This window comes from Bombyx mandarina, chromosome 22 (assembly GCF_030267445.1).
Source record: "Bombyx mandarina strain Sakado chromosome 22, ASM3026744v2".
Taxonomy (NCBI): Eukaryota; Metazoa; Arthropoda; class Insecta; order Lepidoptera; family Bombycidae; genus Bombyx; species Bombyx mandarina.
The window spans coordinates 1,471,325-1,487,769 of record NC_143228.1 but is presented as its reverse complement, the minus strand read 5'-3'; the positions used below and the strand labels follow the sequence as shown (position 1 = coordinate 1,487,769).

At 38.5% G+C, this 16,445-nt stretch overlaps 1 protein-coding gene across 1 annotated transcript; it reads left to right on the top strand.

The window, feature by feature from the left end:
* Positions 1-1,204: 1,204 nt before the first annotated feature.
* LOC149500278 (immunomodulatory peroxidase) lies at positions 1,205-15,415 on the top strand. The gene is made up of 12 exons (XM_089736595.1): positions 1,205-1,599; positions 3,644-3,783; positions 4,891-5,061; positions 5,697-5,884; positions 6,937-7,132; positions 8,747-8,935; positions 9,430-9,574; positions 10,422-10,581; positions 11,119-11,286; positions 11,905-12,103; positions 14,099-14,204; positions 15,309-15,415. The coding sequence occupies exons 1-12, from the start codon at positions 1,484-1,486 to the stop codon at positions 15,376-15,378; spliced, it is 1,848 nt and encodes a 615-aa protein (XP_089592721.1). The 5' UTR covers positions 1,205-1,483; the 3' UTR covers positions 15,379-15,415.
* Positions 15,416-16,445: the final 1,030 nt, after the last annotated feature.

Sequence of the window (16,445 nt, the reverse complement as noted above, 5' to 3'; positions counted from 1 at the left end):
CGTGCGGACTCACATGATGTCGAGTAAACAGAAATAGGTAGGGTGGTGGTATCTACCGGTGCAGACTCACAATTTTTCTTCAATCATTGTTCCTCCCTCATACATAGTGGCGTCCAAATTATATTAAAAATTACTGCATCTTGATTGGGTGTGTACCGCCAACCTAATTCCATTCCCGGATGAATGATTTTAATTTTGCTACGGACGTCCTACCACCAGAGGCGGCGTGCTCGTCGGGGCCCTACCCTGAGATCTGGAGACAGAGGTGCTCGCCGTAGATCACGCGTAGCGTAGCAACCCCCCTATAGGGAGGAACGGCGCCCCGGCGGAGAAATGATTCAAGCGCGAAGGCTCCAATCTCGGCGGTCCGCGCTAGAGACGTGGTCTTGCTGTTTGGCGGAATCGCTGGCGGAAGTTTCTTGGGTTCTTCCAAAAAGCATATTAAAGATTATTATTTTTTTGCTTAGATGTGTGGACGAGCTCACAGCCCACCTGGTGTTAAGTGGTTACTGGAACCCATAGACATCTACAACGTAAATGCGCCACACACCTTGAGATATAAGTTCTAAGGTCTCAGTATAGTTACAACGGCTGCCCCACCCTTCAAACCGAAACGCATTACTGCTTCACGGCAGAAATAGGCGGGGCGGTGGTACCTACCCGTGTGGACTCACAAGAGGTCCTACCACCAGTAATTACGCAAATTATATAATAATTTGGCGGGTTTGATTTTTCTACACGATGTTATTCCTTCACCGTGGAAGTCAATCATGAACAATTGTTAAGTACGTATTTCATTAGAAAAATTGGTACCCGCCTGCGGGATTCGAACACCGGTGCATCGCTTCAACACGAATGCACCGGACGTCTTATCCTTTAGGCCACGACGACTTCATGGCCTTCCTTCATGTCTGAAGGATTACTGGCGTCCCGTAGACCTTTTCAGTTTCACCAGGACAGGTGGGCGAACAAAGGCTCAACCAGGGAGGGTGGGATTTACTCACAGCTCGAGCGCCTCCGAAGGAGACCTAACAATTCAAGAGCAGCTGCTTCGCGAATGAATCTACTACCGCATCGGAATCGCGACCCGCTGAGAAGATCCGGCAAGAAACTCAGCGGGCTGATGCATGGATTAGGTTGCACGTCGAACTTTGTCGAGTTCGATGAGTACTGTTACGGGGTCCCCAAGCCCGCTTTGGAAATGTTCACTATTAGAGTATTGTTGAAGACTATTTAATTTTATTGTCTTCGATAAAATACTTGCTGTACAACTTTTAGTTATGGGACGAATTTTCTAGATCAACGTTTAAAAAATGTAATAAAAATGGTTTTTTTACCTTAGATACGCACACCCAGTACGAAAGTATAAAGATAGTAATGTTTTTTATGTAATTAAAACGCTCATAAAACCACGAAATAAGTAATTAGCATAAAGACTATTGTTATAAAAACGTAGTGCTGATAAAAATTTGAAACAGTCAAAATGTTTTGGATTCTACTCCTGTTTGGAGTGGTGAATGCTGTCACATACGACAGCTTCAGTGGGCGACCAGCTACTGGACCGCAGCTGAATCAATTCGATAAGTACGGCACAACAAGGTAGGTGTATGGCAGTGTGGTAAGATATAAGGATATTCCAAAAGAAAATCCATTGATTTCGATTTAAACCCATAAAACTAAATATTATATGTCAATAAATATATTTATTTCAATGAAAAAATTCATTTCTTTACCTATTCGCTGGTGGCTAGGGGGTAATTTCAACTACGTGCGGACTGGTAAGTGAGCTCACGGACTCAAGCTGAAAGAATTTCATAACACTAGCCCTAGCAAGAGCAGTGATTTACACCGCATGTATCAAAGTGGATGGCGGCATTCACTCCGGTAACAACTCAGTACGCGGAACGTGGGCTAATTCGTTTATTTCGACATCATGCTTTTTCTTGTTCTTTTTTAAAAGCCGAATTAACTGAACTGATTTTGATGAAATTTTCTTGGACCAAACAGAAAGTAAAAAAAAAATATTTTTACTGGTGGTACTTCTAGGCAGTCCGCGCGGATAGGTATCACCGCCCTGCCTATTTCTGCCGTGAAGCAGTAATGCGTTTCGGTTTGAAGGGTGGGGCAGCCGTTGTAATTATACTGAGACCTTAGAACTTATATCTCAAGGTGGGTGGCGCATTTACGTTGTAGATGTCTATGGGCTCCAGTAACCACTTAACATCAGGTGGGCTGTGAGCTCGTCCACCCAACTAAGCAATAAAAAAAAGCCATATTCCTTAGTGGCATATGCTGCTACTTTAATATAAATACACCGGATCTTTCAGCCCACGATGATACACAAAAATGTTAACATCACGTGGAAGCCATGGTCGATCTGTATGCCATTGCCGTCACCTATCGTATTTCTGCCTAGCTTACGGCTCACATCGAGACATTATATCTAAATCTCAATTCTGTTCTAAATCGACTATCACCATTTTACACGTAACGGTTTGTTTTTTTGGTTAGGAGGAAATCGCCGGACTTCCGGCCTCCACTGGGGATGGCGGGGATATGTCGGAGTCGATCCGACTAAAACCTTCTGTCGCTCAACAACCAACGTCCAAGCCTAACCCCATTTTAACGACTGCATCTAGACTTGGTATATCCGATATCTTTTACCTAGATTCAGATTCGGTATGGGTATCAAACCCGAATATCGTGGTACAGTAATCAGTTGCACGTGCCACAATACCATTAAAACGAGCCTTAAATTAATTAATTAATTAATTAGTATACATTGTATCAGTAATTAGGATGTTTTTTACTACATGATATCACTCCTTTACTGTAGAGAACATTAATTTAAACAAATATTTGTGCTAAACGAATATAGTTACCGTTGACATTGGTAGCTTATTGCCGTTTTGACCTCGGAAGCGGTCTTATTATAAGCTTTTTTTATTACTGGTGGTAGGACGTCTTGTTAGTCCGCACGGGTAGGTACCACCGCCCTGTGTATTTCAGCCGTGAAGCAGTAACGCGTTTCGGTTTGAAGGGCGGGGCAGCCGTTGTAACTATACTGAGACCTTAGAACTTATATCTCAAAGTGGGTGGCGCATTTACGTTGTAGATGTCTATGGGCTCCAGTAACCAATTAACACCAGGTGGCCTGTAGCCTCGTCCGGCCATCTAAGCAATAAAAAAAATGTGAGCCGTCACGGGACGCCTGGCAGAAGTGAAACATCGACATTATTTTGTAAAAGTAATATACAGAAAAGAACAGATTGTGATAGGACATATATAGGATAGGATAAATATGTTTTAATGATAAAATACAATATTACGAAAAAATAATTTGTTTTCAAGTAAAACACAGGTTATGTGTACTGTAGTAAACAACACTGTATACACTACGGAGTATACACTATAGGTATCCGAGCTCAGTGTAGCGAGAGAGATGGCTTAACGCCGGATCGAGTGGGAGAGAATCGCACAGTCGATTGCGCATGGCGACGCGTCGCCACGCCAGAAATCGGTTTTACGTGCGGCTACAGATGTTTCATATAAAAAAAAAATACCAAACATATCTGCTACTACTGAATACTTTATAGTTTAATGAAGGCTTGTAATTTTCATTGGACATATTTTATAATTTCAGCATGTGTACAAATGAAATCGCGCCTTGCGATCCAAATGAAAGACGAAGGATCGATGGCTCCTGTAACAACCTGAAGAACCCCCAGCGCGGAGCTATTCACACGCCTTCTTACAGAGTCCTACCACCTGTTTATTCTGATGGTACCTTAAAACTTTTACAATTGTCTTCAGCTCTAACGCTAGGAAGTGGCTTAGGGACACCGGTAACCGTATTAGTCGAACTCGACAAAAAATCGGTTGTCTGTAAAGTCGGTTTACTGACGATAGTTCAACGTGACAACGTCATAAGAAAATATTGATGGAATGGTTTCATTTTTCAAAATAAAATTTTAATTTTATTTGTTTGATAGATATTTTGTATGGATAATTGACACCACATTCACTTTTCATTGAACTTCATACTTGACGAAAACATGTAAATGTATTATTGTATAGCAGCTGTCCACGCGGATGCATCGCTCACTCAAGTAGGAGAGAGACAGATGTCGAACGCTGCCGAACGAGGAGGCCGATTTAGCCTCTTTGTCGCTCGTTGCGCGCTCTCGCTTGCACTTCAATCCTTAAATGGAACGCCTCAATGAGTCATGTTTTTTCGTGCGTGCAGCCGGATCCATAGAATTATAAGACGTTGTCACGTCAAAAATTCCACGTACAACCTAACCCATGCATCAGCCCGCTGAGTTTCTTCGCCGGATCTTCTCACCTGGTCGCGATTCTGATCCGGCAGTAGATTCATTCGCGTAGCAGTTGCTCTTGAGTTGTTAGGTCTCCTTTGGAGGCGCTCGGGCAGCTGTTAGCAAATCCCACCCCTCCTGTCTGAGCCTTTGCTCGCCCACCTCTCTTGGTGAAACCGGAAATGCCTCCGGGCCACAAGCGATCCCTCGCTCATAAAAAAACAACTTTACAAATTTACTACTTATTTTATTTACTAATTTGCTAATCTACTAAGCAACCAGCTCGGAAATTAGGACCCTCCACTTGTGGGAACTAGAGACTGATCCACACACATAATATCTAAATATATAAATATAATATAGATATAGAAAACATATAGATAGACAAATATAGAGAATACTTAGACAAAGAGCAAACAAACTTATTGACACACAAACGTTTGCCAGACGTGCGAACCGAACCCACGACCCTTGGCATTACTATCCGGAGCGCTAGCTAATATCGCCAAGTTAAAGAATATTATAAGAATCAACACCCCAGCGGGCTAATCTTTGAAATGATGCTTTTTTTTAGGTTACAGAAACCGAAAATCTATATGTGGTACGAATGAAGAATTAAAACCACCCAGAATTATACGCTATGAGACATTGTTAGAAGGCAAGGCTTCGTCATCGAAGTTCACGCAATTGGTCACGTACTTTGTACTGTTCATGTTCAACGACATTGGAAGCGTACAGGATGTTAGTAAGTTATTAATTTAAAAATAATAATTCGTTTAGTTTTTAAGAAATTGAAATGCAATCACAATCTTGACTTATACCTTGGTCTGTGCAGAACGTAACTGTGCTGCATAAATAGGCTTGTGTATTTAAAACCAAAAAGCTAAATTTATAAATAAATATATTTATGTCAATGAATTAATTTCATTTCCCTACTTCTTCCCTGGTAGGCTAGGGGCTTATTGCAGCTAGGCGCGGACGGGTAGGTGAGCTCACAGGCTCAACCTAAGAGAATTTTATATCACTAGCCCTAGTAAAAGCTGTGCTTCGCAGAATCTACCAGGGGATTGGAATCGCGACCCACTGAAAAGATCAGGCGAGAAACTAAGTTAGTTGTTTCTATGGGCTAGTTTTCTCGCCGAACTAACTCTAGTTCGATGAAGAAATTATCTAAAATGAGTACAGTGTAACCTTTTTAAACCTTCCCCAAAAAGAGGGAGGTTTTCTATTAGGTATTTTATTAACATTTATACCGTTTATTTCGTCATTACCAAATAATGTTTTATTAATATTAAAACAATTCATATTTTCTATTAGACTCTAATCGTAACAAGATATTGATTTAATTTATGATTTTTTTTATTGTTACAATTTTTTAAGTTAATTATCTCAAACGAAAAACGTATTGCTGTGAGGAAAAAGGAAAATACGACGATGAGTGTACCCCGAATTTGATCTACGAGAATGACCCCGTCCACCGGTTCTCAAACGTTCGATGTATGAACCTAACCAGTCCTTACACCTTTCAATATTTCAAGTGCAGAAGTAATAAAACAACGCCTTCCCGGGTATGAAGTTTTATTATTATTATTTAATTTTATTCTCAAACTGACGGACGAGCCCACGGCCACCCGGTTTTAAGTTTTTACCGGAGTCCCTATGAGCTCATGACATATGAGGTCAAAATCAATTTCGTTTTTATTATCTAAGCTGATAGCCTAGAAGCTATGCCAGCGTAACCGTGCGAGTAGGTGAGCTCTCGGAGCTCAAATCTGGGGACGTTGCTAGCACTGGTTGCTAGCAAGAGCAGCGCTTCGCAGAATCTACCACCGATTCGGAAACGCGACCCACTGTTAAGGTCCAGCGAGAAACTTAGTGGGCAACATCTGAATAATATTGTAATATAACTGTCCATAAGAAAATTAAAATTTATTCATCCGGGAATAGTCAGGCTGGCGGTATACACCCGGTCAAGATGCAATACTTTTTAATATCATTTGGACGCATCTGTGTACGAGGGAGGAATAATTATTGAAGAAAAATTGTGAGGTAGATACCACAACCCTGCCTATTTCTGTTTACTGTCCGCACAGGTAGGTACCACCATTGTACTATTAAACTGAGACCTTAGAACTCATATTTCTAGGTGGGTGCCGGAATTTACGTTGTCGATGTCTATGGGCTCCGGTAACCATTTAACATCAGGTGGGCCGTGAGCTCGTACTCCCAGTTAAGCAACAAAAAAAAAGGGATGTGGGAAATTCTATTGATTAGGTTTGCTTTTATAACGCTACTAGCTTACATTTACAAGAAAAAAATGTCAAAAACCAGAATGAAAACGTATTTTATAAAATACTAGCGACCCGCCCTCGCTTCGCTTCGGAAACATTAAAACACACATGAAACCAAAAAAATAAAAAAAAATAAAAAAAAAGTAGCCTATGTTCATCAGGGACAATGTCGGCTTCTAATGGAAAAATAATTTTTCAAATCGGTCCAGTAGTTTCGGAGCCTATTCGAAACAAACAAACAAACAAATCTTTCCTCTTTATAATATTAGTATAGATATTAGTATAGAAATGCAATTCTTGAGCCTGCGATGCTATTCTTCTGTTTTTAGATTTTACCATCGACTCCACTCTTTGATTTGTCTAATGTTTACAATTACATACCTGGAGGCATCAACGATTTCCGAGAGTACAAAGGAGGTAGATTGATGGTTGAGTTAGTGAACGGTTTGAGTTACCCACTATCAGGAAACGAAAGATCCTGTATTGCAAATCAGAAGCCAAAAGAAACATTATGTCACAAGTATTGTAAGTTTTGACTGTCATTTCGAAGCTGCGTAGTTGTAGTAAATTTTAGAGTGTATAGTCTGATATAAGGCCTACGACATTAGGTTAAAATCAGATTAGGTTAAAATCAATTTACTGGTGGTAGGACCTCTTGTGAGTCCGCACGGGTAGGTACCACCACCCCGCCTATTTCTACCGTGAAGCAGCAATGCGCTTCGATTTGAAGGGTGGGTTAGCCGTAGTAACTATACTGAGACCTTAGAATTTATATCTCAAGGTGGGTGGCGCATTTACGTTGTAGGTGTCTATGGGCTCCAGTGACCACTTAACAGCAGGTGGGCTGTAAGCTCGTCCACCCACTAAGCCATAAAGAAAAACGAATCCGGGTATCCTTCAGACTGAAACTACGAATGATTCGCAGCATTAGTAGGTGTAGAGTGCTGTAAATAGTATAGACTCATTAGCTAGTAGGAGGATGTGTTGTAGGCCTACACAAGTAGTCAGCGCTTAGACAGGGCAGTGGAACCTATCTTCTTCTTCTCGCCTCGGTTTCCTCAATACTGAGGCTCGGGACTATCTGCATAGGCTATTAATATAACTATTAATACTAATAAATAATAGTTTAAAAAAAACTATCAATATACGCTTTTATAGAAAATCCAACTAAAAAATAGAAAAAAAAGAAAAAAAGCACGGGGTGCTTTTCAGGATATTATCAAAGTAACCCTTCTACTCATATCTGTTCATAAAATATTTATAACTACTGATACCATGCAACCCATGCTTTTTCTACAATAACATCATTTTTTCTTACACTATATTCAATTGAAATTTATTAAAATTAATTTTCTATTTTTAGTAGGATTTTCTATAACAGCGTATCTTGTTAGTTTTTTTAAACTATTATTTATTTTTCATTTTTTAGTTGAATTTCAACTTTTTCAGTTTTTTTTTTTAAATATTGACTTGTCATTGGTCCTTAATAAGTATACCAAATATCGAGTTAATACGACGTTTTGAAAGGGGTCAAAATCATGTTCAAAGATTCCGTTACATACTAACATACATACATCTGAAGCTAATAAAAGCGTATTAAAAATACTAGTAATTGCCCAAAAAAATCGGATTTTAATTAAAACGCCACAATACTGTGGAAGCCGTTTCTAAACTCGTCTTTGATGAATAAATTCAAAGAGGGAGAAAGGGAGAAGGGAAAAAGAGGAGGAAAGAGTTTGCAAAGATAAAATAAATTTAGTTTATAAAATAGATTGGAGTAGTACAGTAGAGACTATTTAACCCTCAGACACAGCCCACTGAGTTTCTCGCCGGATCTTCTCAGTGGGTCGCGTTTCTGATCCGGTGGTAGATTCTGCGAAGCACGGATCTTGCTAGGGTTCGTGTTAGCAACGTCGTCAGGATTGAGCCCCGTGAGCTCACCTACTAGTTAAGGTTACGCTGAGATAGCCTCTCAAGGCTCTCAGCTAGGTAGGAAAAAAAATTAGAGACTAGAAAGTAATTTATTTAAATGTGTTTTTCTACATGCTATGTCCCATAATGTATGAACTAATTGAAACAAGGTATTACTTAGTTAATGATATTAAACGAAAGGTAAAATTTTATCACATTTTCTTTTAGTGCCCAATGGCGTTATGGGCTCGAACATATTCCACATATGGTTCTACAGACTCCATAACGTTGTGGCCGCGAATCTGGAGAAGATCAATCCCTGTTGGGATGACAATAAAATTTTCTACACGACGAGAGAAATTCTGATAGCTGGTTATTTACAAATATATTACTATCAATTTTTGCCTCTTTTGTTTGGTAAGTTTTCATAAATGCAAAATATAAGCTTCAACGTAAGCAGATTTAGGGTCTTTGACAGGCTTGCGAATATTCTTGTAATTTATCAATATTTATCTTTAAAAACTGGCTATTTTATGCTCGTCACCGTTCATAAGTTGTCGTTAAATATTAATAACAATTTTTATCTCATTTTGTTGAATAGTATTTTTAGTTAAAGTAAACATTATTTTAGTTCAAAGGGAAATACGGTCTGAAACCCGAAAGACATCTAAGTCAAGGAATTCACTATTTATTTATCAATTTAGGTAGTGCTAGATTTCTCATTACGGAAAGGAAACTCCATTAGAGAAGGATGAATTTTACTTCGGCGATGGGTACTGTTTTAGTAAAAAGATATGCTGAAATTATTCTAAGCGGGTCCTTAAAGCAAAATATACATTTTGAGTACAAAACACCGAATTCTCTAATTAAACAAGGAATTAACAAGTCTACGCAACAACTTCTATTTTCAGGGACGGAAAGGCTGATAAAAGACGGGGTTATATCAAAACATAAAGGCTACAGAGACGTTTATGATGAGAAGATTATACCACAAATGTCCGACGAGTATTCTTATGTGCTACGATGGTTTCACATTGCACAAGAAGCGACCCTTGAGTAAGTTTTAGCAGTATGTGGTTACGGAAGCTAACACATATTAGAACGGTGACCCGATTTCAGACATTCCATTTTATTACACTCAATTGGCGGACAAGATACATATCGTCCACTGATTGCCGGAAACCATACACATGCTCACCTCACACAATTGCTTCTTGAAATACAAGGTCCAATTCTCTTTGCTATTGTGTTTCCTAGACTTTAAACTGGAAAGCGTGAATGTTTGGCGGCAAAAGTAAACAGGTCAGAGATATGTGCCTGGGTAGGCTCAGAATGCCCGCTACCTTCAACAATTGCGCAAATTTTGAAATTTTGCGAAAACGGTTTTTTTAAAAGGTTTTTTTTTCCTTCAATAGTGAAATCTATGAACAATGTCATTTGGGGTTTGGTCCATGGTGTAATCGATGGTTACAAATACAATAAGCTCGAAACCTTTTAGATCCCAGATGCTTTCATACCTTTGTAAGTTGTAACTAAGTTGTCGTAATATCTACCTACGAGTATTATTTAGTTTGTAATGATGGGTCGTATTATCAGCTAGGACGACTTTGTACTACCATCTTGCGTATTACTGACCTCCAATACAAATGTAGCGTCGACCTAGTGTCTTAAGATAGCTGGAGCTGTATAAAAATATATGTGCGTATTGTGTTGCTTTTGTTTTTTTGTAATTTAAATTTCTAAACTTCTCTTCTCTGTTCACTTTCTACTTATATGTGATTTTGATTGTAGAAACATATTTGGTTATTATTTTAGCTATATTTTTTTAAATATTTTATAATAAATAAATACATGGATTATGCATCTGATATATGGATTATTTATCATTATCTTTTAATTCTAGATTGTACGATGAAAACTACAAGTGCTTCAAGACATTCCCTATGGTCAATTTGACCACCAGAACAGCATACTTCCCTGAAAATGACCATGAAGCCCAGATAGCTCGTGGTAGTTTCTTGCAGTCCACTTCTAAATTTATGGACCATGCTGTGGATCCTGATGTTGGTATTAAAATACGCGCATACGGCTTAGTTAAATAGCTATAAACGTTCTCAAAAAGACTGCATACGTCAGGACTTAAACTTATGGTAGTTTTTAAAATACCTGAATTATCATTTACGTTGTAGGAAATAGTGACATATAAAGGTTCTTTGTTTTATAAAAAATAAGATTCAAGTCTAGTTAAAAATATACTCATTAAAGCGAATAGTTTATTTACTCTCTAATGATTGTATGGACCAGCAAAAATTGGCAGTCATTTTACCTAAATACTTGATATAAAATAGATCAAGACAGCTGTATGTTGTCTCATATCTCATAATGGTCATTTTTCACATTAAAGAAGGACTCCGGTAACCGCTTGACGTAAAATCGGTCATGAACTAATCTGCAAAACAAGAAAACTAAACTATTTCAATTATAGTTACGACATAAAATTTTATATTGCTTTGTATCGGGATTGCTCATGTTAAAGTGTTTTAAACACCAGCTCACCTCTTTGGTGCTAAAACAGAATATAACGAACAAACCTGTTGTAGATCTCCGAAGTTGGCTTGGGAGGGTTGCAGTATGCATTCGACATTACAGCTGCGGATGTAGCAAAAGGACGATTATTTGGATTCGCTCCATATGTTGATTATTTGGAAGTATGCAGAAAAAAGAAGTTCAAAACCTTCAAGGATCTTCTTGAAGTGATGGATGAAGATGTGAGCTCTAATTCTGTCTTTTTCTTCACATTATAAGCTTAAATTTTCAAACTCAATTTTAATTCGAAAGCTATTTAATGTGGCTATGTGCTAAGCACACTCATAATGTAATGGCGTTTGGGAATTGTCGAGAAAAATAATTCATCTTAGATTAAATAGTTTAGATTAAAAATTGTATCTGCAATAATTAATTGTGGTAGATGATGCTATTGATAATGATGATAATGTGTCAGAATAGGAGTGGGTGCGGAGTGAAGAGAGTAGATCTAAATTATAATCTTATTTCTTTTTCTTTGGTATTGCCTAATGCCGCTTAGATATCTTAACTTGATCTTACTTTATTTTTGCCCTTTTTTGCAACCATACCTCAAAGTTTTGTGTGGTTTTAATTTAACGATATTTTCTACTATGCATAGTTTGGGAATTCAGTTTTTGTTGATTTGTATATGTATATTTTTTATTATTCTTATCTCTCTATTACTATATCCCTATAAAACCTAGCAAAGGTGAGAAGGGAATGGTCCTATGTATTTCTATTTTTTTTTTGCAAAATCACCATGACAGACAGTAATGTCACTACATTGAATAAAATTAATTTAAGAAATCCTTTAATTACAGAGAATTGAACGCCTTAGAAGAGTTTACAAATGTGCACAAGACGTAGACCTGATGCCTGGGCTATGGTCTGAGCGAAAAATAAAGGATGGGAGTGTCCCGGGCACCCTATACTGCCTGATGGCGGAACAGCTTCTGCGGAGCATAAAATCAGATAGGCATTGGTATGAGAGGCGGAATAGACCATACGCTTTTACACTTGGTAAGCCCAACAAAACACCTAAGAAATATGAAGACGATTAATAAAAGTTTCTCTGACAAGAAACTTCACTAAGATGGGTAGATGATGGGTCATATGTGGTTAAAAGGATAACAAAGTCCATAGACACTACGATATGATTAGAACATCCGTGCTTGGCATATAAGATTTAAATTCAATTACATTTTAATAACTACCTTTGTATGTGTCCTTCAGATCGAAATGTTATATCATGAGTTTTTGCTTAAGCAAATAGGTGAGGATATTATTAATCTATTATTGCTTTCGGAGACGTGCATACTGACTACCTGATAGTGAATGATCATCGGGTAAAGGAAATCAGTAATACCAGAGGTACAGTCAACTCTGAAAAACTTACATCTCTGGATACGCATTGTTAATGCGTCTGATATACTGTGATTGAAGGAAGCTTGGATCACCTCAGACCCACTGGTGGCGGTCCGATGTAAAATACAAATAACGTGACCATAATAATATATTTATATTGCCCTAGCAGGCAGACGAGCATCCGGCCCACCTTGATGGTGAGTGGTTACCGTCGCCCTTGGACATCAGCAATGCCAGGGGCAGAGCCAAGCACTGCGTAATACACTCCACAAGCCTCGTTTTAAGAAGGACATGTCATAGGCTCGGGATACACCGGTAGGACAACCGTCACACATTACTGTTGAGATCCCGTCTTCATGTCCCAGGATGGATGTTAGCTTGCAATTGATAGGCTCCGGTCACCATTTAACAACGGGCCTTAAGACTGATTCCACATTCGTAGAAATAAAAAAATACAGTATTACTCATTTTATTTTATTGTTATGTTAAGATATATTAGCATACGAAACATATTTCCGTATCGAGAATATATCGTATAATCAACAAGCGAAGTCAAATTTATTAATATTAATGATGTCTCGATAAAATTTACTTCCTTTTTTTTATAAATATTTAACTCGACTGTGCTAGATTTTATGAGTAAAATATGGATTTCTGTCCGTTTATATATAGGTAAGTCGCTTATTACACGTACGTTGACAGATTTTTTGAAATAGATGGCTGAACAAGGTCGCCGCTCATCTAACATTAATTGTTTACTCCAGCCCTTTGTTTTTTACCTATGCTGATAGCCTTGAGAGGCTATTTCAGTTTCGCCCTAACGTTTGTAGGTGAACTCGCGGGGCTCAAACCGGAGAGTTGCTAACACTGACCCTAGCAAGAGCAGTGCTTCGCAGAATCTACCACCGGATCGGACGCGACCCACTGAGAAGATCCGGCGAGAAACTCAGTGGGCTAACTCCAGCCCAATGACTTTATTCACTACTAGCTAACCCGGTAGACTTTGTAGTGCCTCAATCGATAAATAAAAGACCTAAGCTTTTGTATAAAATAAACTTAAAACAAACAAAAGGAATCCGTCCGACGGGGGACACATCAAAGGGAAAACAAAATTGTTATTTTTATTTAATTCCGAGCATTTTCACATTTATCTACCTTTCAAACCTTCTCTGAACTTCCACAAATAATTCAAGACCATAATTATCCAAATCGGTCGTCCAGCCGTTCTCGAGTTTTAGCGAGACTAACGAACAGCAATTCATTTTTATAAATATACATATAAATGTATGTCACCCACCTGAAGAGATGAGCACGAATTCTCGGTTACATTGTAAAACGCCACCTTTCGTATCAGATTGCTTCGTGCCGAAAATTTATAGGCTAATGACAAGGGTGGACAAGCTTACAGCCCGCCTGGTGTTAAGTGGTTACTGGAGCCCGTAGACATCTACAATGTAAATGCGCCACCTCCCTCGAGATATAAGTTCTAAGGTCTCAGTATAGTTACAACGGCTGCCCCACCCTTCAAACCGAAACGCATTACTGCTTCACGGCAGAAATAGGCAGGGCGGTAGTACCTACCCGTGCGGACTCACAAGAAGTCCAACCACCGGTAATTACGTAAATTATAATTTTGCGGGTTTGTTTCAGAACAACTGTCTCAGATAAGAAATTCAAATATGGGCAAACTATTGTGCCGTGTAGCACCCGGCATCACTAAAATCACAAAAAATCCTTTTCTTGTAAGGAGTGAGAGGTGAGTATACATTTCATTTTCACTCAAATTTTCGTGGTATTTATTTATTTCTCTTCAGAATTCTATAGGCAGTGTCAGGTTAACATCACGAGAGGACTGCCAAAACCAATTGTTGCGGTATTATGATCAGAAGCCCCAAAATTTCTATAGCAATGGGATCATGTCCCTACCTACAAAATGGCAAAAATTTATCGAACAAAATGGTGCGTACATACCTTAGTTAAATGTAAATAAAATATATTAAAAAATGTTGTGAATTTTCTTAAAAAATGCGAAAAACTTTTTCCCGAACCTATTATTTGCTAAGGGACAAGAGGAACATGGTATATGGTAGCGCTGAGGGAGCCATGTGGCTGTGTTAGTCCCAGAGTTTCGCAGCACGGGGAAAATATTACCTTTACATCTGTGCACATCACTCGTGATGAGGACTCCATTGAGCAGTTGGTGGGGCAAGGGAAAGTCGAGGGCAAAAGATCTCGCGGACAATCTCCAACACGATGGACCGACCTCATAAAATCTGTGACTCACTCCAACATAAACAATTGCTCTCACTCTGCGAAATACCGTGCCAGGTGGCGTCGCATCGCGAGATCATCGGTATCGCAGGATCCGACTGATGCATGACCACGACCACTCTGTCAAGAGTGTACGAATAGAAAGAATCTGTGCACTGTACATCTTGTAAGGACTTCTAGATAGTATGGATGAAATTCAAAACGGCTTCAGTTACAGCTAGTGAACATGCAGTAATCTCCTGCGACCTCATGGTTGCAGTTCATCTACCTACCAATAGAAGTATAATTGCTTGAGGGCGCTATGTAGATAGGCGGGGATGTCATGTATATGCGCTTAGAATATTATTCAACACCAAATCATCCATAATCATTCACCAATCTTACTAATAAGATATTGACTACTTTAAATGAGGGCCTCCTTGACCGAAAATTTTCCTAACACTAAAAGCCTTCAAATACTGGGCCGTTTTTTGCGTGGTACATTATTATATAGGTATTTTTACTTTATCATTCGTTTTTCAGAATAAAATAGCTATAGAGAACGTATTAGAAAGATGATTATATTTATTATTCGTTTTATTTTTTTCAGAAATAAGATGGTGAGCTGCGACGAATTGCCCGAAGTGGACTTCAATGCATGGAAGGAATGCAAACAGTGAAAATCGTCCTCTTCTTTTTGAGAAATCACTTAGTGACCGATTGTATACATGAAAATACAATAATTATGCCCTATCATAAATTGTGAATCGTTTTTTTAATCTTAACATGAAATACCATACCTTATTAATGGTTTTTAGCCAAGGCTAGTTGTACCCGTCCGCTTCGCTGGGCATTTAAAATTAACATTATTATTTCTCAACGCCACAAAGATTCTCATCATTAACGCCCCTGCAACTGGTGTAGGGAGTCCAACACTCATATAAATATTAGCCTATCCATTAAGTACATGTATTTTCTACATGGATACCAAGTTTCAAGTCAATTGGATGCATGGTTCAGTAGTTATAACGGAACATCCGTAAAAACCACTGTAGATTTATTAGTATAGATTATCAAAATTTATAATAAATTGGGGCAGCAAGTACGAGTAGGGCATAAGGATAAGACAAATTTAACTGAATTCTGAATGAGATTTTTACGTTTTGGCTTCAATACCACATGAAAAGATGCTAATTTATTTATATCAAAGATGTTTGAAAGATAAATATATCTAAAAATTTTGTGTGTAATTTAAAGGTCTACAAAAAAAGATTAAAAGGAACAGTGAATGTTTTAAAATATTTGGAAATCATTCATCAATATTATAATATTTAAGATTCTGGTAGTAATACCTCTTATGAGTCCGCGCAGGTTGGCACCACCGCCCTGCCTATTTCTTCCGTGAAGCAGTAATGAGTTTCGGTTTGAAGGGTGGGGCAGCCGTTGTAACTATACTTGAGACTTTAGAACTTATATCTCAAGGTGGGTGGCGCATTTATGTTGTAGATGTCTATGGGCTCCAGTAACCACTTAACACCAGGTGGGCTGTGAGCTTGTCCACCCATTTAAGCAATAAAAACATTATAAAAAAACTAGTAAGACAGGACAATGGTAACAGTGGGAATCCAATGAGCCTGTGACACAATTGCAAGGCTTAATTTTCAATGCAAAAAGACAGAATACGAGCATGCGGCGGTAGCGTTGCAACATCAGTCGTTTAGTGTAACATTTATGCAAAAATCTCATT

Coding starts and splice junctions, on each gene's coding strand:
- LOC149500278 (XM_089736595.1), top strand. CDS start 1,484: ATGTTTTGGATTCTACTCCTGTTTGGAGTGGTGAATGCTGTCACATAC. Junction 3,784..4,890: donor ACCACCTGTTTATTCTGATG/GTACCTTAAAAC, acceptor GCTTTTTTTTAG/GTTACAGAAACCGAAAATCT. Junction 5,885..6,936: donor ATAAAACAACGCCTTCCCGG/GTATGAAGTTTT, acceptor TTCTGTTTTTAG/ATTTTACCATCGACTCCACT.